The 23,286-nt window shown below is 37.5% G+C and overlaps 1 protein-coding gene across 7 annotated transcripts in view; it reads left to right on the plus strand.

Moving 5' to 3' along the window:
- CPEB3 (cytoplasmic polyadenylation element binding protein 3) overlaps positions 1-22,107 on the plus strand; it is a 172,405-nt gene extending 150,298 nt beyond the window's left edge. For all 7 annotated transcript variants that reach the window (XM_012723761.1, XM_012723762.1, XM_004680631.2 and 4 more), the window contains one exon: positions 19,607-22,107. In XM_012723761.1, coding sequence (XP_012579215.1) covers positions 19,607-19,834 — 228 coding nt within the window. In that variant the 3' untranslated portion in view covers positions 19,835-22,107. The remainder of the gene's footprint in view (positions 1-19,606) is intronic.
- Positions 22,108-23,286: the final 1,179 nt, after the last annotated feature.

Below are 23,286 nucleotides of genomic sequence, written 5' to 3' on the forward strand. Positions count from 1 at the left end.
TAACCCTGCAGAGTTTAGCAGACCAAACCAACGTTCAAAAGATGACGCCAACAGTGACTAAGGTTGAGAACAGGTGACCTGTTTGATCCACATAGTGCTCTTAAGATAACAAACTTGGACTAACATTTACTTTAATAGTCAGGAATATACCTAATGTTCTGAACTTCTGTTTTCTCTCAAAATGGCAAGGCCACACGTGGTAGCAATACCTGGAGCCACCTGGAGCACCTGTCTCCGCCTGGCTGCTCTTCACCATTCGACTGTTTAACTGCTCATATTGTATGTCCATATGCACTGCCTGCCTTTTTGCTCATTGTGTTACCTGCCTGATCTCCTCGAATTTGCTACAGCTAATCAAAAGGGGTGTATAGGGGAGTGTTGCAGGAATTTGATGGGTTTATTTGGTTTTACAGAAATGAGTTTGAATATCTTAAAACCCAGTTCTTCTGCTGTTTGGAAACCTGAGGAATAGTAGGAGCTAATCTAGCACCTACATCAACAGATTAAAAGAGCAAGTAGGAAAATAGTCTTGTTCACCTCTCTGTATAATTGCACAGTGACAATTAAGGCTTCCAGCAAAAGAGGAATGTTCTTTGGATACACACTGGACTAGAATAAAGTAATACGTTCTGTTAGGAAATTTCACCTCTATACCTGACAATTATCTCTGACTAATTTTGTACAGCAGATTTTACTTTCTTAAGATGGGAAGGTTTCACCAGTTGTAATAAAAGTGTGGAGTTCAGAGCTAGAACAAATTTCGATACATTTAAATCTCTGTTGTTTCAGTCATTGGTGACCTCAGGACTGATGTCAGAAGTCCTGAGTCCTCATCAAGATCTCCCTCCTGGGGACAGTGTGAACATTAAATGGGATTTGAGGATTCAATAGCCAGTGGCTAGATGTTTGAGGTGCACTCACTACAGATGACTTAATACTGATGTTTATATTACATAACTTGGACTTTGTCCTTGCTTTGTTCAATATGTAGTAAAAAGGCACACTGGCTAGTGAAAAGAGAATTGGCCCAACCACGTCAGATGGCTGGGACTAGATCTGCTCCACAGTGATAATTGCCTGTGTATCCCACTAGATTAAGATTACGGAAAGGGCTATAAAACACACATATACACGTACACACACACTCGTGCAGTATATCAAATGTGACATACTGTATACTGTAGTGGGATTGTCATGGTCACAAGAATGCCACCTCCATCCATGTGGTTTCATAAAGGGACATGTCCCTTCCTTTGGTGCTCTGGGATGAGTTATCTTACGTGAGAGATTAGAAATCAGTGAAAGTGATGGCGTCCCCTCTCCCCTGCCTCCCAGCAACATCTTAACACTTTATTTAAAACCTCATGGAGACCATTTTCTTTATTACGAGAGATAGAGGTCAGCTTCTGTGTTGATTTGGGCTTCTTATAAACTATTTTTCTGTGAACATTATGCTCCCTTCCCTAGAACTGTTCTTCTAGAACTTTATTTTTCTGGTTTCTCCTCCTATTTGAATATAGCCAACAATAATTTATTTTGTTCTGTGGCATCTTGAGCCTCTGTTAACTACACTTTTCATAGATGTATTTTTCAGGTTTATAATTTTATGTTTATTCATATTTCTTCCAAAGCTTAAATTTGAGTTTTTCCAGAGAGCTCCCCTTCTATGTAAGTCCATTTCTATTTCCTTTGATATTGTCCTTTTTCTTTCTCAGAAAGAGATGAATATCTACAGAAAATCTGCTGGGACTCTCTCCTGAATTACCCCTCCAAGACTTTAGCAAGTCTCCAGCTAAGCTTTTGAAACTTGGTGTCCTGAAAGTAGAGACAGATGTCCACCTGTGCTCACAGTCCCTTTTCCTTGCTATCAACTCTGAGATGCAGCAATCTTTTTCTTTCCTGCTAGTCAACCTAAAATTGCCTTTAAACCGAAACCTTGACTATTTTGAATGCATTCATCTTTATTACTTTTCTGATCAAATAAGCCTCAAATAATACTTTTCTGTATGCATTATTGTAAATGCAGATTCAACAGAACCCATATAGGTGGCATTCTAAGGATTACTTGCTTCCTGTTTGCAGCCCTCCTCCTTTCACTTTTGGCCCATCTGAAGCGTGGGAGAGGGCCACCTGCAGCACAGCAGTGCCTGGAACCAAGAATGTTCTAGAACTGTTTAAAGTGTGGGTTCTCAGGTTGTACCTTTCCCAAATAAAGTGTAGGAGGTACATGAGAAAGAATTTGTAGTATATTTCCTTCCTTTTTTATATTCAACCAACTTTTTTCAAAAAGATAACTCTGTTGGGAGTTTATATGTATTACTGATATTATTCTTCCTGTTTTTTGTGTCTTCCTCCATCGTTCTCTTCTTCCTTTTCCCTCGCTTCCTCTTCCTTTTTAGATGAAGTGACTTATGGAGAAAATAAACCTCTGTTGTCTTGATTGCTTCTTACCATCTTAGAGACCTTTTGGTTTGCCTATGAATATAAAATAAGATATGGCAATATGTAACGTTTACAGGAACAGTGAAGCTATAACTTTGGCACTTACAGCTCTACCTTTTTTCTCTCAGTCATAGGTCATCATACTTGCTTAAAGAAAAGGGATAGTTTTTTGGTTTTATTTTAGTAACAGCTTTATTGAGACTGTAATTCACATTTCAAACATAGTGAATTTGATGTGGACAATTCAGTTGTTTTTATTATACTTACAGAGTTATGCAACCATCACCACGGTATATTTTAAGAGGTATTTTAATGTGCATTGTTCAAGAAGATGATCCATTGTGTAATATCCCTGTTGAGAGCATTAAAGTCCCCCAAGAAGAAATGATTCATTGAAGTAGGTTGTTAAATGTACACATTAACAAATTTTTAGATGTGGAATATCTAGCAATGACAGGACTAAGAGAGCTAGAAGGAACGTCCAATGGTAGCTCCTTAGAATGCTGCCATGATCTTGACTCCTCCACCTGTGCCCAGAAGTCTGAGTGGGAGTGGTGACATGGGATGGCACTCAATAAATGGTTAAAATAAATTAGGAGACTGTATGGAAAGCAAGAACTAGAAGCAGCCCCAGGAGGGTGTCAACGGTAATGGAGAGACTCACTGTCATCTCTCACCTGGACAGTCAGAGTAGACTCTGATTAGTCTCCCCAATTCCATATTAGCCCTTTTCCATTCTTACATGCTTCCTTGAAATCATTATTTGAGTCATGTCCTCCTCTCCTTTAAAACTTTTTATTATGTTTTACTACCATTAGGATAAGGGCCAAAATACTTAATTAACATAGCCTACATGGCCATTCTTGTACTGCATCCTTCTGCCTCAACTCTCCCTTCTTTATCTTGAGTCAGTCATACCTGGCATTTTTCTCTATTTTTCAGGGTCATCATATATACTGTTTCCTCTGTTGCCTAGCACCCTTTTTTCCTTCAAGCCTTAGCTTCAGTGATGCTTTCATATTTGCCATAGATAATTGTCATAATAACAGTTATCATTCCCCTGTGGTAATAAATATCTCTGTAGTGAAATAATGCTTTTTTTAAATGCCCATCTACCCAGTTAAACTGTACAATCCATGAGGGCAGTGACCCTGTCTTTTTATATTAACTAATGTAGTCTTAGTAGTTGATGTACTTGACATATTTGACACAGAGTATGTACATTAAATATTTATTTTTTAATGAATGAATGAGAGAGTTGTGGGCTGAATGAAGAGGTAGCCCAGGTAGAAAACCCTTATGTCCCAACCATTGGCATATCCAGTGTCCACCAGAAGGTACTTTGCATAGCTTTCCTTTTCTACCTAGTTAAGAATACTCACTTGAATAATAAGGATTGAGTTTTGCTGTTTACAATATCAAAATGTGTTCTCTGGCACTTACAGTAGTAGAAGTGTAGTAGTCCATTAAAGCTGGACTAACCCTTAAGGTGTGACCTGATCTAGCCTCTGTTATTATACAATAGAAGACAATCTAGGAGAAGTGTAGAATCCTCAAGACAATGAAATCCTCCTTCCATAGACCTAGGTTAGAAACCTCTGATTTACATTTAGGTCTCTTAGTGAGTTTTATAGATACTTCAGTATTTCACATAACTTATAAGGTGAAAATATACTGCAAAGAGTAGGGAACACCTGGAGTTCATTTTCAAATGTTTTTAAAGGTTTGTATATTTATGCATACAAGAACTGGGGTACAGGCCAGACATGCAGGGTATGAGAGGATTCATCAGAGACACAGTGGGGAACAGAAAAGGCAGAGTGACTGAAATACACTGCTAAGGGGAGCAGTGGGGGGGTCAAAGGAGATCTACCATGCCATGTGGGTCTCCTTCCTGGCCAGGAATTGAACTCATGCTGCGGTTGCTTTGGATAGCTTTGTAGTGCTGCGCTTTAACCTGTTGCGCCACCAGGGAGGGCCCTAATATGTTTGTAGATAATTGTGAACATTAACAAAATTAGCTTGAAATTTTCCTTTGTTCTTTTTTGCAGTTGTGTTGTTTTTAATTTTCACGTTCATGTTGTCTTCATATAAAACCTTTTTGAAGTCACTGTCAATATAGTTCCATTGGGTTATCACATTTAGTGAAATGTTTAGCATTTTCAGTGTCATAATGATACTTATTACCAAACATTATTATTATAAATGACACAAATGCAACTCATGCCTAATTTTTTTACTTTAAAGGAAAAATTATTAACATCCTGAGGTAAATCTTTTTAAAGATTACATTTCATGTAAGCTTTATTTTATATTTTATGACTAGTATTCACCAGCTTTAGCAAATGGTAATTTATCCCTGTGTTGACAATATTGAGGTTGTATGTTGCCCTACACAGTATTTCTTCTTTCTTGACATTCATGAGACATGGGATCTACTCTCATAGGTAACAGAGACTTCCTGGTATACTAATAGGGTGTGGCTTTTATGGGACTTCACCATTGGCATCTAAGGGGTGAAATGAACCCCTCACCACAAAGAGAACCATGGGTAACCTCACCATAGTCGTTACTGTAAAGTAAAACTCTACTATAAAGTTTTTAAAAAGTGGCCTGATTTAGAAATTGCTGATCTGAACCTCATTCCTAGCTATTCTCCCAGTCATGATGTAATACTAGGCAAGGCTTGATTTTATTTTCCCATCTTAGTAAGAATAGCAGCCTAACTTTCTCACAATTTATTGCAGATAAGTAGTGACAGATGAAGAACTGCTTTGGAAAGTTATTAGGCTATACAAATGTTGAACTGTATTATTGTTGAACCCAATCTATTTAAACTGTACTCTTACCTAACTATGTGTTCATGGGTATTTGTTGATTCTTTTTGTTCTTCTCACTTAAAGTGCCTACTGAATATCACTAAGAATCTGTAATATAAAGATAATGAAGTATTTCAACTTGACACTAAAGAAACAAATTAACATTAAGTGCCAATCTATCAACATGCTGATTGGATATTAATCAAGACACATATAGAGAATCTTAAATTCCTTTAATAGATGTAAACACCTTGATGCACTTTCTATTTACAAAAAAGAAACATTTTTTCTTTCGAAAGATTTTTTTACCAATATCTTTTTTTCCAATAATGAAAAAATCTTGATCCTGAAATTGACTAGGTCAGGATGAAATTGCTTATGTTCTTTGAACAGTATTTCTGTGAAAAACTGGAACAGCTTAAAGTATTTAAGTACAATCAGGGCAAAAGAGGGCACCTGTACCCATTCTGTCTGTTTTAATGGTATTTTTAGAAGCGATGCCAAGTGAACACTTAAGATGTGAAAGCTCTGCTAAATTCAGCTTCTTTATAACTCAAGTGTAGGTCACTTACGTATGAAAGATTTTTGTAGTGTGAAAAATGAGATCATTAGAAAATGGGTAATTTTTCCCATGGTCATTTTCTAACCTTTGTCTACTCTGTGTTCCTGAAAAAATTTGCAAGGCTAAAATCAATTAAATCTTTTTGTCCAACAATAGCATATGATTTAATTGATATGAATGGTTTCTTTATAAAAACCTGAGTGGTCTTCCCCACAACTATTTTGGTTATGTTGTCTCTTAGAAATTTGTTGTCAGGTTTTTATAACTCGAAATGCATCAATTTAAGGATTGGTTATAGTTTCCCAACTCAGCCCATAGACATTTTTAATAGTAGAAAGGGTACTAGACTCAAATCAGACAACCTGGGGCTTAATCTTAACTACTCACTATACGGCTTGAGTGTGTGTGGCTGTAAGTAAAGTGCTTTTGAAAACTGTAAGGCACTCAGTTAATGTACAATAGCTGTCAACACATTGATTTATATGAAGCCATGAATGACTAATATTTGATCTTTACTGGAGATGGCTATTAGGCAGTCTAATTGGAATTTCACATGATAAAAGGAGGAGTTAAATATTTCAAGCAAGATAAGGATAAAATTGACTAGTGAGGGCCCTCCCTTATGGCACAGCCCTTTAAAGTGCAGCACTGTGAAGCTAGCCTCAGCATTCCACACAAATTCAATCCCCGGCCAGGGAGCTGACCCACATGGCACAGCAGACCTCTCTCCTCCTGTCTCGCCCGCTGCTTCCCTCAGCAGTGTATTTCAGTAGATTCAACTGTTCTGCTCCCCACTCTGTCTCTGGTAAATCCTCTCACTGCCTCTGCACCTCTGGCCTGTACCCCAGTTCTGTATGCATAAATAAATAAATCTTTTTAAAAAATTGGCTGGCTATGAATAGGAGCCATCCCTGCCAAAGATTCCAGCCCTAAAATTAGTTCCCCTAAAAGATCATACCATTTTCTAAATTGTTCTCTATAAAACATGAGCCCTTTGGGATTTTGATATTTGTTTTACAAAAAAATATTTTCTGAGTCAGATGAGTTCAGAAATATTTTCATGAGGAAGTTAAATAGGCTGGTTCATTCTAGCACTTCTTAGAATCTTTTATATACTAATCTCTACTGGGAAAGTCCAAGAAGGGACAGTATCCAACTTATCAGATTTTTTTGATCATGAAATTCTTCTAAACTGTGCCATCTCTTGGGAGTGCTGTTCAAGGAAACCCAGTCGGGAAATGTGTGTGTGTGTGTGTGTGTGTGTGTATTCAGCTTCTTTTCTCCTCTCATGCTCAAATTCAGAAACTTAATAAGCAGTTGATTGCTTTTTCCCTTCCTTAGTTCTTTTTCTCTAAGTGCCTCCACCAATATTTTTTTGTGTGTGCATTGTTACTATAATAAAAAAAAAAAAGAAGACATGAAATTTACCTTCTTAACAATTTTGGTGGCACAGGAGATTAAAGTGCAGCACTGCAAGTGTGCAGCAGTCTCTTCAATGCGAGTTCAATCCTTGCCCCGGAGATGACCCACATGGCACAACAGACCTCCCCGGCTCATCTGCTGCTCCCCTCAGCAGTGTACTTCGTCAGTCTGCCTGCTCTGCTCCTCACTCTGTCTCTGGTGAAGCCTCTCACCCCCTACACCTCTGGACTGTACCCCAGCTCTGTATGCATAAATAAATAAATCTTTTTAAAAAACAATTTGTAAGTGTACAGTATAATAACGTTAACTATAAGCATAGTGCTGTACAGCAGATCTTTAGAACTTCTTCATTTTTGCAACTTTATATTCTTTGAGCCCAAACCCCACCCCAAGCCCTCCTGAACACCATTCTCTCTGTGAGTTTGACTGCTTTAGGCACCTCATACACATGCTGTGATAGGATATTTGTTCTTCTCTGACAAGCAGGTTTCAATTAGCATAATGTCCGTAAGATTCATCTATACATAGGACAGAATTTACATACAACAGAATTTCCTTCTTTTAAAACTAAATAGTCTTCCAGTATGTGTGTATTCTGTATTTTCTTTATCCATCTGTTGGTAGATGTTTAGGTTTTTTCCGTACTTTGGCTATTGTGAATAATCCTGCAGTGACCATTACAGTGCAAATATCTCTTCAAGGTCCTTCAGATATTTTGAAAAAATACCCAAAAGTCGGATGCTGAACATGTATCTGCAGAGGGCTGAGTGGGTCAGGGAAACAGTATTGACTTGTCCATGGCAAAGTTAAGGCACTGAAGGTTGTTATTACCTTTCATATGTACATTTCTTTGTGTTTTGATAACTTGAGCTTGTGTATTGTATCTTTCTAGCATATCCACCTCTATAAAAGGTGGGAAAATAGTTTTGAAATCAGTATGCTATTGACAAATAATTTTCCCTTGACTCTATTTTTACTTAATGCAAAGGACCAAAGATACTGACTTTTGGGGCTTTTGGGTACTTCTATCTAAGAAACATTGTGATCATCTAAGCCACAACATATATTTGCTTTGAATAGCATACTCAGAATAACACATTTTTTAAAATTTAATGAGATGTTATCCATTGCACCTTTTCTTGCAAGCACTTCATGTACTTCATATATTTAATCTTTTTTCTCCCTTCACTGAAAACATGTTGGGCCTGAATTTTAGCTAAAGACGACCAAAGATACTATATTTTTAGCTTGCATAAAGATTGATATGACCCAGTAACCATATTAGCAAAAGTGCTGATATTACTACACTTTGTCCCTGACAACAGCTGGAATATGTAAGATGATTCAGTAGCAAAAGAAGTGAGGCTAGTGGTGACTGTCCCCAGACTATCTCTGCTTTAGCCTGGGACTCTCACAGTCCAGTACTTGTTCTGCTGTTGTTATAGCCTCTCCTGATCTGACTTGAAAGTTTCCCAACTGTAACTGTAGCTATATCTTATTTGTCCCAGCACCCAGAAATGAATTCAAATATTGTCTGAACTAATCCTACTTAAGCTTATTTTAAAGGACTAGGGATCTGCGAGCTTTGGCAGAAATAGTTTTTTAATGGCGCTTGGGACATCTAGAAAAAAAAGAGAAAGATATTCTTCTCTGAACAGCATGTCTTGTCTCTTTGCCTTAGTCTTGATCCCTGCTCTTTCTCTAGTCCCGTACTTTGTGTTTTCTCCCTTGGAATTGTGAGAATTTTTAATATCAAAACCTCTTAGAGTGGTTAAAATGTTCTTTTTCTGTTCATATGGGAATATAGAGATTATTTATGAAATTAATAATGGGGAAAAGACCACTACCATTCTGAATAGTTATCTCAATAGACTTCAAGTTCTCTAACTCCAGAACTGAGGTAGTATGAGTCAATTATCACTTCTTGGTGAGTGCTTGCTCTGACTTGGAAGGGCTGGTCCAGGTTTCCCTTCATTTTGGGGTGGGGGTAGGGGCATAATAGCAGTTAGGCTTTCCATGTATTTTTTTAAATTATTTTCTTATTTTTTATTGTCCACGTAATATAGTCTTCTGCTACTACTGGGTCTTAATTTGGGGCTGTTTTATATCCACATCTCAAGCTCCATTCCCACTAGCAAGGGAGGAAGTCAGACTGGAAGGTAAATCTGTGGTCTGTAGGGTACTACCAAAGGCTTCAACATAAGCACTCTGAACTGTGGGAAAGGCACAGTTTCTTCTCCTGGCACTTAAAAACATGGAAAATATTAAGTCCCATCTTTTGAAAGATAAAAAGAAAATAAACTCCAAATCTTTTCCCCTCATCTTTTTTATAATCTACCCCAGATTTCTTCAAAAAGTTATTAACTGTGAATTTGCTCTATCTGAAAAGTTGTAGATAACTTTGTTGCTAAAGAAAAGCTATTTTCATGTTGCTGCTTAATTTCCTGGCATCTGTCATATGCTTTCTAAACAGCAGGATTCCAGCTCACAGCTAGTTGAAAACTAAAAATTTGTGTTTAAACATTCTTAATATTGCCTACCAGTTGAGAACCTATGTTAGCGGCTATAAATACCATGTTTAATTGGGATGTTAATGAGGTTACTGTGGGTTGGGGCCTGAATAAATGAATTCTGTCACACCAGCCAATATTAGGAACACATTATGTTTAAAAGTTTTGATAAACACTTTTAAAACACCAAATAAATGCTTAAATAAATGGGTTTTTTAATCAGTTTTTTTTTTTTAAGGAAAAAACACCAAATAAAATGTTTTTTTTTTTTTTTGTTTCCCGGAAAAATGTTTTTTTTTTCCAGGAAGCATGTTGCTCCAGATAAGAGGTGTCCTATCTGACATCTGGGCAAACCTTTACAGTTATCCCTATTACATTATATCCTTTGCTTGACCGCTTTCTCCAGCTTGTCTGACTGACTCCATTAACCAAATCATTGCTTCTGCCCAACCTCCAGCGCCTGTAAGCCTGGCGTCCCTGCCTTGGGATCAATTGGCATCCACAGACCTAACTTCCTCTTCCTGTAACCAGTTTTTAACTGTCCCTAATCAGACCATTTGCACATAATTCAAACAGTTTCAACTGAACTAATGTCTCCCTTTCTCTGATCTTTCAAGTCCAAGGAGAGGAAATTATGGACCTATGAATAGCTTTTTGTCTCCCTAGGTATCTCTTCTCTACCACCAGAAGATACTTAGTCATTACTTTATTGCAGGAGGTCATTTCTGTGGATTTATATGAAAATGACTACAGGCCCAAATATTTTCTCCAGCTTGTTAGAAACAGGTTTTCTTTTTTATTTATATCATTCTAATTATCAGCTTTTTATAACCACTTACCCAGGCTTCCACATCAGCCGTCCTTATCCTGAATGACTATCATCTCAACAATATATTATACTTACTCTTACAGCATGCTTGGGCACAATCGTCTCTACTAGTCATACAGTAAGAATTCAAGTGTCTCTTTGTAAGAAGCAGGAAGTATTCTTCTCCTGCCCCTGTAAATCCCTTTGAAGTAGAGGGTTAGGTTGGCAGTGTGATCAGCTTGCACAGGGCTTTAGTATTTGGACTCTCCTAGTAGTACATTTCAGTAATGTGATCTCACAAGGTTGGTGTCTCCAAATTTGGCCTTACATCTACTGACACTCCCAGGAACCTTTTTTTTTTTTTTTTTTGGATAACTATATATCTGTATACTGGGAAAAATAGAATTAATTTGGGAGAGAGAGAGTGCCAAATCCTAACCACTAGACCACCAGGGAAGAATTAATTTGGATAGTCAATTAAAACACCATGTGACAATACAGATGGCATTAGGATATGGTAAAACTACAAATGATGCCTACAAACCTAGAAACTATAAATGGAACTAAGCTCTCAGATAAACCATCAATTATTTTAAGGGAGAAACTACCTGTTTTCCTCTTGTATTTAAGGTTTTTTTTTTAAGATTTATTTATTTATGCATACAGAACTGGGGTACAGGCCTGAGATGTGGGGAATAGGGGTGGTGAAAGGACTTACCAAAGACAGAGTAAGGAGCAGATCAGGCAGACAGACTGAAATAGACTTCTGAGGGGAGCAGCAGGCAGAACAGGAGCAGTCTGCTGCGTCATGTGGGTCACCTTCCTGGCTTGTGCTTTCTTTTTTTATCTATATCATTCTAATTATCAGCTTCTGCTGCATAATCGAACTTGTGCTGCAGTGGCTGCAGATTGCTTCATAGTGCAGCACTTTAACCTGTTGTGCCACCAGGGAGGCCCCTGTATTTAAGTATTTAATGTGGGTGGCTGGCAAGGAATAGCCACTCCATAAGTCAAATGAATGAGTCCATTCCAGACAAAGTCATCACCTTTCTTTAACCTAGGGCCACCCTAAAACTGGTATCAATCAGCTTCTTTTCATTGATGATTAAATACGTTGTCAGTAACACTGCTTCACTGGTGCCCTTTGAGGGTTGTGGTAGATGACTTGTACATCTGTGTTTGTGGGCCATTTTAAGTCATGCTGTCATGGCTCATCTTTTGGGCCAGCCTCTGCTTTTTGAATCAACACTGTGCACACATGTGCTGTAAGCTGGTTTGCAGTAATAACACCATTCACTCCTCTGGAAGGTAGCCCTCTGGTATTTGTCTGGAATGGCCTCTGAGAGCACAATAGAAATCTAAAACCAAATCTTTTTTTTTTTTTTTCCCTTTCTGGTTTCATTCAAAATCAGACTAGCATTTAATGTGCAAGGCTTAAAAAACTTAATGATCTAGCCTTTCAGTCCAAATGAAAATGATTGGAAATTGCAAATTTAAAAAGTCCATTGAAATGATATCATTAGAAATGATAGAAGACAGGCAGATTGTGAAAGGATGACAGAAAGTGTAAAAACTGCTCACTGCACTGTATTATTTAATATTACTACAGGGACGCTCATTTAACTTCTTGCTTGTGAGTAAATAACACATTGTAGGAAGATTTCCACCAAAAATACATAAAAAATCAAAATATTTAGCACTTGAAAAGAAAATTGTCTGTTGAGGAAAAGTTAGTTATGAGTAAACATCACTCCCAAAGAAGCTGATTAAATTAAATAGGTGTTGCTGCGCACCTCTGACCTGAGGTATTTCATGATACATCTGCTGAGGTGGCATGTTGACTAGATCCCTCAGAACTCCTTTGTTTCTGCTGTGGTGAGAGTAAGATGTAACCCTGTGGAGGTAGTGGGACCTCTTATTCTCAAAATAGTGACATATTAACTGTAATCATAGATTCACTGTTAGATCTGAGAATACAGATATTTGGTACTTAGTGTAAGAAAAAATCCTTAGCTGGGAAGAAGCAGTTATCATGCTCAGTTGGCAGCCTGAATAGACAAAAGTCACAGTTTTATTCATATGGTATTTTCAAATATCAATATGAATGTATTATTTAATCTTTTGTTCCATTTTTACAGTTTGCTGTAGGTATTTTATATACATCTCTCTACTAAAGCTAATGTAGTCACATTGTGAACATCCATTTCAATCAACCTGTAGAGCATTAATTGAATCTTTTTTGGTGTCTGTATGATATTCCATGGGGTAAATGTACCACATTATATTCAGTTCTTTCCCTGTAGATGGAAATTTATTTTTGTTTCTATTTTTCTTAACCACTCTAGATAATTCTGCAATAAATATACTTTGCAAGTCCTCACAGCTGGTAGTTATATTTCCATGCAGTGGAATTATAGCATTAATAATAACCAACAGTGGGATTACTGGGTTAAAGAGTATATGTATTTTTTATTTTAAGAATTTAATTTAATGTAACAATTCACATTATCTGTCAGCAAATAATAAGCATATCATTCTTTTAAATGCTGCTAAAAATAAAGTGATATTAATATTTTTTCCTGACTACTAACATATGTGAACACTTTATTTTTTTCAAGACTTATTTATGCGTACAGAACTGGGGTACAGGCCAGAGGTGCAGGGGTGATGAGAGGATTCACCAGACACATAGTGGGGAGCAGAAAGGGCAGACTGACAAAGTGCACTGCTGGGGGGAGCAGCGACCGAGACAGGAGAGGTCTGCTGTATCATGTGGGTCACCTCCTTGGCCACAGATCAAACTTGAGCTGAAGCCATTGTGGCTGGCTTCATAGTGCTGTGCTTTACCTGTTGCATCACCAGGGAGGGCCCTTGAAAACTTCTTGATTTAGATTACTTGTAATTCTCTTCTACCCATTTTTCACTGTTTTGTCTTTTTCTTCTCTTTTTTTTTGTGCCAGTTTTTAAGAGTTCTTTGTATTTACTTTTTCAAATCCATCATTTGCCTGTTCTCATGGTATCATTTGTCATTTAAATGTCTTCTATTTTTATAATCTAATATATTTCATTTTCGTCTGAAACTTTTAGGTTCTTAGTCCTTATTAAAATAGTCTACCTGTCCTTTGTTGGCCACATACATAGGGAGGGCATTCTATGTAAGAAGTGGAATGTGGGGCCCTCCCTGGTGTTGTAAAAGGTTAAAGTGCAGCACTATGAAGCTGGCCGCAGCTGCTTCATCATGAGTTCACACGTTTGATCCCCAGCCAGAGAGGTGACCCAAATGGCGCGGCAGACCTGTCCTGTCTTGCCCACTGCTCCCCTCAGCATTGTACTTCCATCAGTCTGCCTGTTCTACTCCCTTCTCTGTCTCTGGTGAATCCTCTCACTCCCCTGCACCTCTGACTTATACCCGAGTTCTGTGTGCATAAATGAATAAATCTTTAAAAAGAAATAGTGGAGTGTGCTTGAGCTACTCTAAGTAGCTGTTAGTCTTTGAGCTACTCTTAGACCACTTCAGACCATGGCCACACAATCATTCAGTAGCTGCCTAGCCATCCCTGGCCTGTCTTGGGACATGGGCTACTGTCTTCGGGCAGTCATGCAGGAATGCGTTTTCCAAACCCTGTGTGCACAGAGGACACAGTCCTTAATTTGTACAGCGAGGTCCACTTGTTTGATTTGTAAGAATCTTTTCCCTCAAATTTTTTTCTCATTTGGCTTTCTTTATGTAAGTCCTGTGTCTTTATGGCTCACTTAGTTCTGAGTAATTTATAATTTTTTTGTTATAACTGTGATAGAAAATTTTCTTCATTTTTATTACTAAAATAGCATGAAGCTACTAGCTTTCTTACAGACTTGTTTTTGGATTAGGTCTTTTTCACTTAGTGTTCTGGCTTCTGATATTTCAAAAGATGAGAGGTCTGATAGTCATTTCTTTCCTTCCTTTGGAGGAGATTATAAGGAGCTCTTTTCACTTGGGAACATGGCAGCTCTTCTTTACCCTTTTGTTCAGACACTAAGCCAGTGATTTCACCAGGCTGGGCCTGGTGATACGTTTTTCTCCCATCAGTCCAGGTTGGACATGGTGGAATTTTTTATATGCAATTCAGAACTGTTGTCAGCTTATGATTTTTCCTTATTCCTTTTTATTCTTCTGGAGTTTTCATTATTCATATACCAGGTTTTCTTGGATCTATTCTAAAATTTCTTCTTTCCTCTTATTTGTTATTTTTTAACTTTTTCCAGAGCTTTAAAATATTTCTACCAGTTAATCTCCTACACCAATAAACTTACCAGTGATTATCCTGTCTTCGTTTTATCCTTTTTTAGTTAAAATGTTGTGACTTAGATTTTTTAGTAATAATAATATTTGAATACATGTAAAAGTACAGAGAATAGTGTATGAGTTTTACTTAATAGTGTAATAATTCAATTACAAGTATCAGCAATCTTCCTACCATCTAATTTCAATATTATGAACTTGTTTTATATCTACTTTTACCCACTTTTCCACTCTATCCCCATATTATTTTGAAACAGATCCAAGACATCATATAATTTTATCCTGCAGTAATTTAAATAACTGCATAAATCTGTCAAAAACAGTTCTTTAAAACACAGAACTAGAAAGGAGGAGAAAAGACCTGAAAAAAAAAAAAAACCACAGAACTAGAATTACCTGTGGAATATGAGAAGTACAAGTTTTCTTTTGGAGACAATGTAAATATTTTGGAACTAGATAGAGAAAGCAGTTGTACAACATTGTAAATGTACTGAATCCCCCTAAATTGTTCACTTGAAACACTTTTAACTACCTTAACCTCAATTAAAGAAGAATTAAACTCTTAAGTAAAAAAAAAAAAATACCACCTGAAGGAAAAAAATAATCACAGTGCCATTTTTTATATTTAAACAAAAGTACCGTCAAAAATGTATTTACTAGCAGGGCCTCCCTGGTGGCCTAAATGTTAACACCACGATGGCCCATCAAATGGCTTGAGTTCAATCCCTGGCCAGGCAGCTGGCTGCCCACATGGCACAGCAGATCTTCCCTATCTTACCCGCTGCTCCCCTCAGTAGTATATTTTAGTCAGTCTGCCTGTTCTTCTCTCCACTCTGTCTCTGGTGAATCCTCTCACCTCCTGCACCTCTGGCCTATATCCCAGTTCTTTTACACAAACTAAATTTTAAAAAATAACAATCTTACAATGAAGGAATAATTGTTTAAATGTATGTATATATACATATATTTATGCTGTGCTTGAATCTCCTGAGTACTTTTTTTTAAATATGTGTGCATGTATTATAAACAGCTATTGTCTTTCTCCTCCAACAGTTTTATTTTGCTGAGTGTGAATTCTCTTCGTTCAGATCAATCCTCTCTCTCCCTGCTGGACCCCTTTTCTAGGCTTATTTAGACTCAGATATAGATGATGTCAACTGCTTGATTTTAGACATCTACATAGTGATAGAATCAAAGCTGTCTTTACTTTATGGAGCTAGAGAAGCAGGTGACTGCCAGTTTCCTGCATGCCTTATAATGTACAAGTAGTCCTCTCCAGCTTTGGGCAGAGAGGGTTCTTGAACTTTTGTCTTCTTGAACTTTCAGGTGTAGGAAGACAAGGCAAGAGTAAATACCAGCTCCTTCCCCCCAGGAGTCCACCAGTCTCTGCTGACTACATTCTTTGTCAGGTCCACCAACTGTCTTGATCTATGACCCTCTTTTCAGGTTGCTTGACACTGGAGAGCTGTTGACCAAGGAAGGACCATAGATAGGACATGCTAGATGAGCTGTATAGATTATTAAGTTCAGTGAAGGAAGAATTAGGTCTCTGTGGAACTGAGCTAGGTTGGGTGAAGAATAGTATCTTCATCAAATGGTCCTGGGGCTGCAGGATATCCACATGCAAAAGAATTAGATTGGAATTCTATTTTACCCTACATACAAACATTAATTCAAAATTAGGCAATTTGAATATAGGGGCTAAAACCTTAAATTCTTATAAGAATCAGTAGGAACCCTCATAACTTGACAATGGCTGTAGATTCTCAGATGATTATATCAAAAGGAGGAACAACAAAAGAAAAAAAAGATAAATTTCACATCATCAAAATTAAACATTTCTGTACATCAAGAGACACTATCAAGAAAGTTAAAGACAACCTACAAAGAAGAGAAAATATTTTCAAAATCTGCTGAATTCCAAATGTCATACTTTTTGAAAAAGCTTTTATAACTCTCAGTCTCAAACTCTATACTCCAGTACTGCTGTTGAAATATATATGTTTTCTAGTTCCCATAATCTTGAGTTATGGATAAATAAATTGATTGGTAGACAGGTAGAGAGATAGATTATATAGATAAATAGATATCCAAATGTTAGGACATTTTATGATCTCAATAATTTTTATTTTGGAATTGAACTTTTATTAAATTTGTCTAACTCTGCACTACAGTTTATTCTCAGTGCTCTTAAGAATTCTCCGAATAATTTTTCTAACCTTTAAAAAAGAAAGTCTAATACCTAGGGCCTCCCTGGTGGTGCAAGGGGTTACGTTTCAGTGCTATCAAGCTATGGCCAGCATGCAGCACAAGTTTGATCCTCAGCCAGTGAGCTGACCCACAGCAGACCTCTCCTGTCTCGCTCTTGGCCCATCAGCAGTGTTTCAGTCATCTGCCTATTCTGCTCCCCATTCTGTCTCTGGTAAATTCTCTTGCCCCACCCCTCACTTCTGGCATGTACCCCAGTCCTTGTATGCATAAATAAATAAAATCTTTTTTAAAAGAACTGAAAACAAATAAGTATACATGCTATGCATAGAAGCAACATTCACAATAACTAAAAAGGTGGAATCAATCCGCATGTCCAACAGATGAAAGGGTAAATAAAATGTGACATATACAGTGGAATATTATTTGGTCATAAATAGGAATGAAATACTGCTGCATGTTACAACACAGATGAACTTTAAAACATGATTTTTTTCCTTAAATTGTGATAAGTGAAAGTCATGCATAAAAGTCACATTTATGTGATTTCATTTATATGAAATATCCAGATTAGCTAAATCCATCAAGAACGAAAGCAGATTGGTTGTTTTGGAGACAAGAGAGGAAATAAATGGGGCAGGATTTCCTTTTAGGATAATCAGATGTTTTGGAACTGGATGGAGATGGTGGTTGCATAACATTATGAACATTAAATACCACTGAGTTATTCATTCTGAAATTGTTAGTTTTATGGTTAAAAAAGTAAAAGACAGCCTCACTGGGTACATGAAATCATTGAGTGAACAGAGCAGTTAGGAGAGCATTTAAGGTAGAAAGTAAGTACAAGTAAAAATAGAGTCCAGGAAACATTTGAGCTGGGAGTAGCTGACAGGGGACTTGGGGAAACCATGAGGGCCCCAGTTTATATTTGAGTTGTTGCTATTACACAGAGGCAGCTAAGCTTAAGGCATGAGGCAGTAGAGAATCTGAGTGACTTTTGACCAGGACAGGAACATTATGAAAATAGGTAATTGAAATGTCAGCATGTACATGGAGAATTGAACTAGGGAAGCCAGGGATTTAGTGACCGATGCAGACGCCATCAACAGTGAACACATCTGGGGTCACTTGTTATGCCCTGGACTAGACAGAAAGCAGTAGGAATAACAACTACACTTAGCACTCATGACATGCCAGGCACTGTTCTGTGTGCTTTGTATGTTTTAATTTACTTAATCCTCTGGGAATTCTGTAAACTCTTCTTTTCCTTCAGTGTACAAACATAACAAGCTCAGAGTAGCTGAAAAACTGGTCTGCCTTTTCAGCTGTTAACATGCTTAAAATTGAATCCTCATGTGACCCCAGAGCCACTGTAGTTTTAATTCTGAGCGGAGGTAAATGTGAGATTTTTTTTTTGAAGATTTATTTATTTGTGCATACAGAACTGGGGTACAAGCCAGAGGCGCAGGGGTGTTGAGAGGATTCACCAGAGACAGAGTGGGGAGCAGAACAGGCTGACTGATGAAGAACACTGCTGAGGGGAGCAGCGGGAGGGTCAGCAGAGGTCTGCCACGCCATGTGGATCACCTCCTGGGTAGGCAGGGATCGAACTCATGCGGAAGTGGCTTTAGCTTGTTAGCACTGTGCTTTAACCCGCTGCGCCACCACTAACGTGTTAGGTAGACAAGAGGGAAATGGGAGGAAGGCAACTAGAGTAAGGACATTGTCCCCCTCTGTAACCAAGAGATGATGCTGATGGGTCTCCCAGTAGAAATGGTGAATACTGACGTGCCTGTTCCCCAGAGTTCATGGCTGCAGACATAGCTCTAGAGGCGGCTGGCAACTGATCTTAGAGGGGAAGGAGATCTGGGAGAGCAGTGTGGTTAGTGGGCAGGGCCTCTTTCTGGGCCCTCTGTTGTACCCGGCATCCCACCTTTCTGGAACCACGGGGCTACTTCAGGAGGCAGCCTGCATGGTCTAGTTGGCATCTGCCAGCATCTCCCTCCCTGTCTCGCCAGCCTCAGTGTGACTCCTCAGCTCCAGCTTGGCTCTTGCCAAGATGTTCCCCAGGCTTATGCCTGCCTTTTTGTGCTTCTGGGCCTTGGTCTTAGCTGGTTCCTTTCTCTGAAACACTTGTCCTTGTCCCCCGATGTCATGTGCTGCTGGGCTTTCAGGCTTCAGCTTGTTCTTCATTTACACGCTACCTTCTTCATCCTCCCTAGCACGCTTTTATGTAGACACTATTATTCCCATTTTACAGGTAGACAAACATGTGGGTATATATTATACCCATTTCTCAAATACGCAAATGTGTGTGAATGTTATACCCACTTTACAGATAGACAAATAGAATGTGCAGAGCAGAGCAAGGTTAGGAGTGTGCCTGTGATTAGGAGCGAATCCCAAAGCCTGTACTCAGAACTGCCATTCTACACTGGCTGACTCCAATGAGACGTCTGACTGACCCCACTGAGCTATTCTGTCTACTCTCAAAAGAAGAAACGTGAGGAAGCTTCGCTAAACTTTTTTTCCTGTCTTTCCTCTTGGGTCCAGGTGGAAGTGAAGCCATATGTGCTGGATGATCAGCTGTGTGATGAGTGCCAGGGCACACGCTGTGGTGGGAAGTTTGCCCCGTTCTTCTGTGCCAACGTCACCTGTCTGCAGTATTACTGCGAATACTGCTGGGCGAGCATACACTCCCGTGCCGGGCGGGAGTTCCACAAACCGCTGGTGAAGGAGGGAGGTGACCGCCCTCGTCATGTCCCTTTCCGCTGGAGCTGAGCCCAGGGCAGACCCAGCCACAAGTACTGGAGTAGATAACAAGGAGGGAAAAGAGAGGGCACTGCCTCAGGGCTTACAGTGTTCTGGAAATTTGTGCATTTGTTCTCAATTTTTAAAGAAGAAATGGGTCTTTTTATTATTATTATTATTATTTACAGTCATATTACTGAACTCAGTGTCCAGTATAATGCAGAATTGCAGAGTGTATCACGGTACTGATTTGCACTTTGATTCACACCTTTGTCTGCTTGGTACCTTAATTTCTTACACCTGATTTGTCACTCGTGACTATGCGTTGACTGCCATTCTCATCAGCGGCCATCAGGTGGATGTCTGTGATTTTTTTTGTTTGTTGTGCTGTTGTTCTGATTGTTTTTGAACTGGAGCATGCACTTATTTTCAGAAACTTAGAAAGTTGCCCCTAGGAGAAGACTTACCAAAGGTGTAATACTCGAGAGTAGGTGGCAGATGTAGCAAACACTTCACAACAATTCAGCAATCACTCATTAGTTGGGGTCATTTAGAGTAAGGATAACCCTTAATGAAAATAAGCCTTTAGTTGCTCTCTATTTTGACATGTTAAGGATACCTCATAAGCTGAATCTTTATTTTTCCTTCATGGTTGATTTTTGTTTTGCTGAGGATTTTGGTTAGATCTTTTAGTGTTATGTAAATTTATGCTGCAATAGCTTTTGCTGCTATTACAATGGTATTATTAATACCATAATACTCTATTCAGGCTAAGGTATCAATTAAAAAAAAAACCCAACAACACACTTTTATGATTTAGGGATAGAATCAGCTGCCGAACAGAGATCAGAGTAGACTTCAGAAAGCTTCAATGGAAGGTCACTATTTCTGACTGCATGTTTACTTAATCAGGTTGCTGCATGCAATAAATTTTATATCCAATGTCTAGTATAAAACCTTCCCACAATGCACAAATTAAGAATCTATATAAGCTATAAAATACTGATTTTTTAAAGATTTTTTTCATTCAAAGAATTGGTAATTGACTGGAGGAAGGCATGCCTCAATAAATGGAATGCTTCTGAAATTAGGAAGAGCCCATAACAGAACGACCTATATTACAACCAATATAAAACCTAGGTGTAGGATATTCTTAAAGCAAATTTGTGGATGGTAGATGAAGTACTTTGCGGTGCTCTGTTATATATTGTGCAATTTATTTTATATAGTAAAGTGATTATGTCTAACTGTGATCAAACTTAACTGTTTAAAGCCTTTGTGTCAGACATTAACGAACTTGACAGTTCATAACTGGTATATTATTAACTAACACATGAGCTCTTAGTTACAATCTCCTAGTGCTTGCACCATTTTACATAGCTTCAGACCTTGTCCAGAAAACCAAAGAGCTCATCTTAGCTTACAAACACTAGGAATATATACAGTATATAGAGATAAGTTGTCAGATTGACAAACTAGGCACATTTTAAGAAAGTTGTGTGATGGTGATGCTAAAGAAATGTCTCTACAAAATGGGAGGGCCTGGGCAGGGTTGGTCGTCTGGGTGAGAAATTAACTACTTAATTCCCTGGATTTTTCCTGTAAAGCTTGAATAGAATTAAGACCTGCTAGAACTACCATGGACATTTTTTTAGCATTCACTCGTGGGCTGCAGATAGTAATATATAAACACACACAATGATTGTGAGACTATGTAATTCTTTTTTTTTTTAAATCTTCTTCCTATGTTTTGGAATTCTGGGGACAATCTGACTGGATATGACACTGCAGAATAGATTTAAGTCGCTGTGTTTTATGTGCTGTGATGTCCTTGTACTGTCTTAAGTTAATATTGCTTGTTTTGGTTTGGTTTGGTTTCTCAAGTGTTTAGTTGCAATTACCAACTCTCAAACTATAGTTTGTTTTCAAAAAAAAAACAAAATAGTTTTTTACTGGATTAAAAATGCTTGTTAGAACGCTCCCCTTTTGCAGTCATGTCTGGGCTTTCTGCTTTTTTCCCAGCCCAGCTGTGGTTTTCTGTTTGTTTTGTTTTTGTTTTTTTTTTCTATGTTTGTGGTTTTTTCATCTGTACAAGAAATTTTGTTATGCACTACTACTTTTTGTATTCTAGAAAGTTTTCAAAAGTTGGCCGAAGATTTGTTTGTTTGTTTTTAAGGAAAAAGGCATGCTTTCTGACTGACATGATCTTTTGCAATACCTCAATTTTGAAATATAGGAAAGAAAATGATATTTTCTAAGTAAGTTTATTCAGAAAAATATATATTAATTTAATTCTGCAAGAAAAATGATTTAACAGATGGGTAACTTTATTTTTTTCATGCTTATTTGTGTTTTTTGAAAATGAAGAAGTTAGAGCTTTATAACTATAATATTAAAGATCATATCTAACCTACAGAAATCTACCTAATTATGTGAAAGAAGCAAAACTTTTTGAAGAAGCACCCCTCTTTCATGTACTAAAATAACAGAGATTTGAAGAAAAAAAAAAGCTGGAAGATGGTACAGCATAAAGCTAAAAGTGAAGGCGAAAAAACATTGTCATGAAGAATAGGTTACAATAATAAACTCCATTTGGTGCTGAAAGTTGTGAATAGATGGTGGAAACTACTTTCCCTTAATTTGTATATTTATAATCAAGCGCTGATTGTGCACGACTGACCAGGATTGTGGAAGAGTTCTTCTGTTTGTATTTTTTTAAAGAGAACTTTTTTAGTTTATTAAATTATAACATGTTCCCTTTTGTTTTGTAAATAAATGTGCCCCAAGTTGTTAATGTTATATTAAAAGAGAGGGTCCTTCAAAAAAATTATTTTTTAAAACACAGAGGTGTTCTGACCTGCAACTTGGCTGGGAGCCCCTGGGTATCACAGGTCCTGCTGTGGCCTTTCCTTGACGTGACACTTGAACTAGTCGATTTTTTGAAGGCTATAACCTAACCTCGACTCTTTGTTGTTATGTGCAATACTGTTTGTACTGTTTGTATAAAAAATAGAAAAAAAAAGAAAAGAAAAAAGGCATAAATCTTTATTGCAGATTTATTTTCATTGCAAACTTTAGACATTGTGATTCACTGAAATCATTTTTCTACTGTCAAATATGTACCTTTTCTTCATGCTGGTATTTTTTCAATAGTAATGTAGCCTTTGTACTGAGACAAATTTTCATTGTTATTTTTAGAAAGATTTTTTGCTAAGAAAAAAATTAAACATATTTACATATTTTTCATTTTATTTCGTATTTTCTTTAAGGAGTGCTTTCTCAATCATTAATAGAGTTGTTTCTGGGAGGGACTTTCATATCTGGTCAATGTCATAATATTATTTTGTATTTTTACTTGGAATAAATTAATTTTATGATGCTAATTCTTTAAAAGTTTATTTTTTTCATTTTCAGTTATTTTTGAAGCTAAAACCTTTGTAATATTGTTACTAAAGTGTCTAGTTTTTTGAAATGCAAAGCTT

This window comes from Condylura cristata, unplaced genomic scaffold (assembly GCF_000260355.1).
Source record: "Condylura cristata isolate star-nosed mole 26May11 unplaced genomic scaffold, ConCri1.0 scaffold00011, whole genome shotgun sequence".
Lineage (NCBI taxonomy): Eukaryota > Metazoa > Chordata > Mammalia > Eulipotyphla > Talpidae > Condylura > Condylura cristata.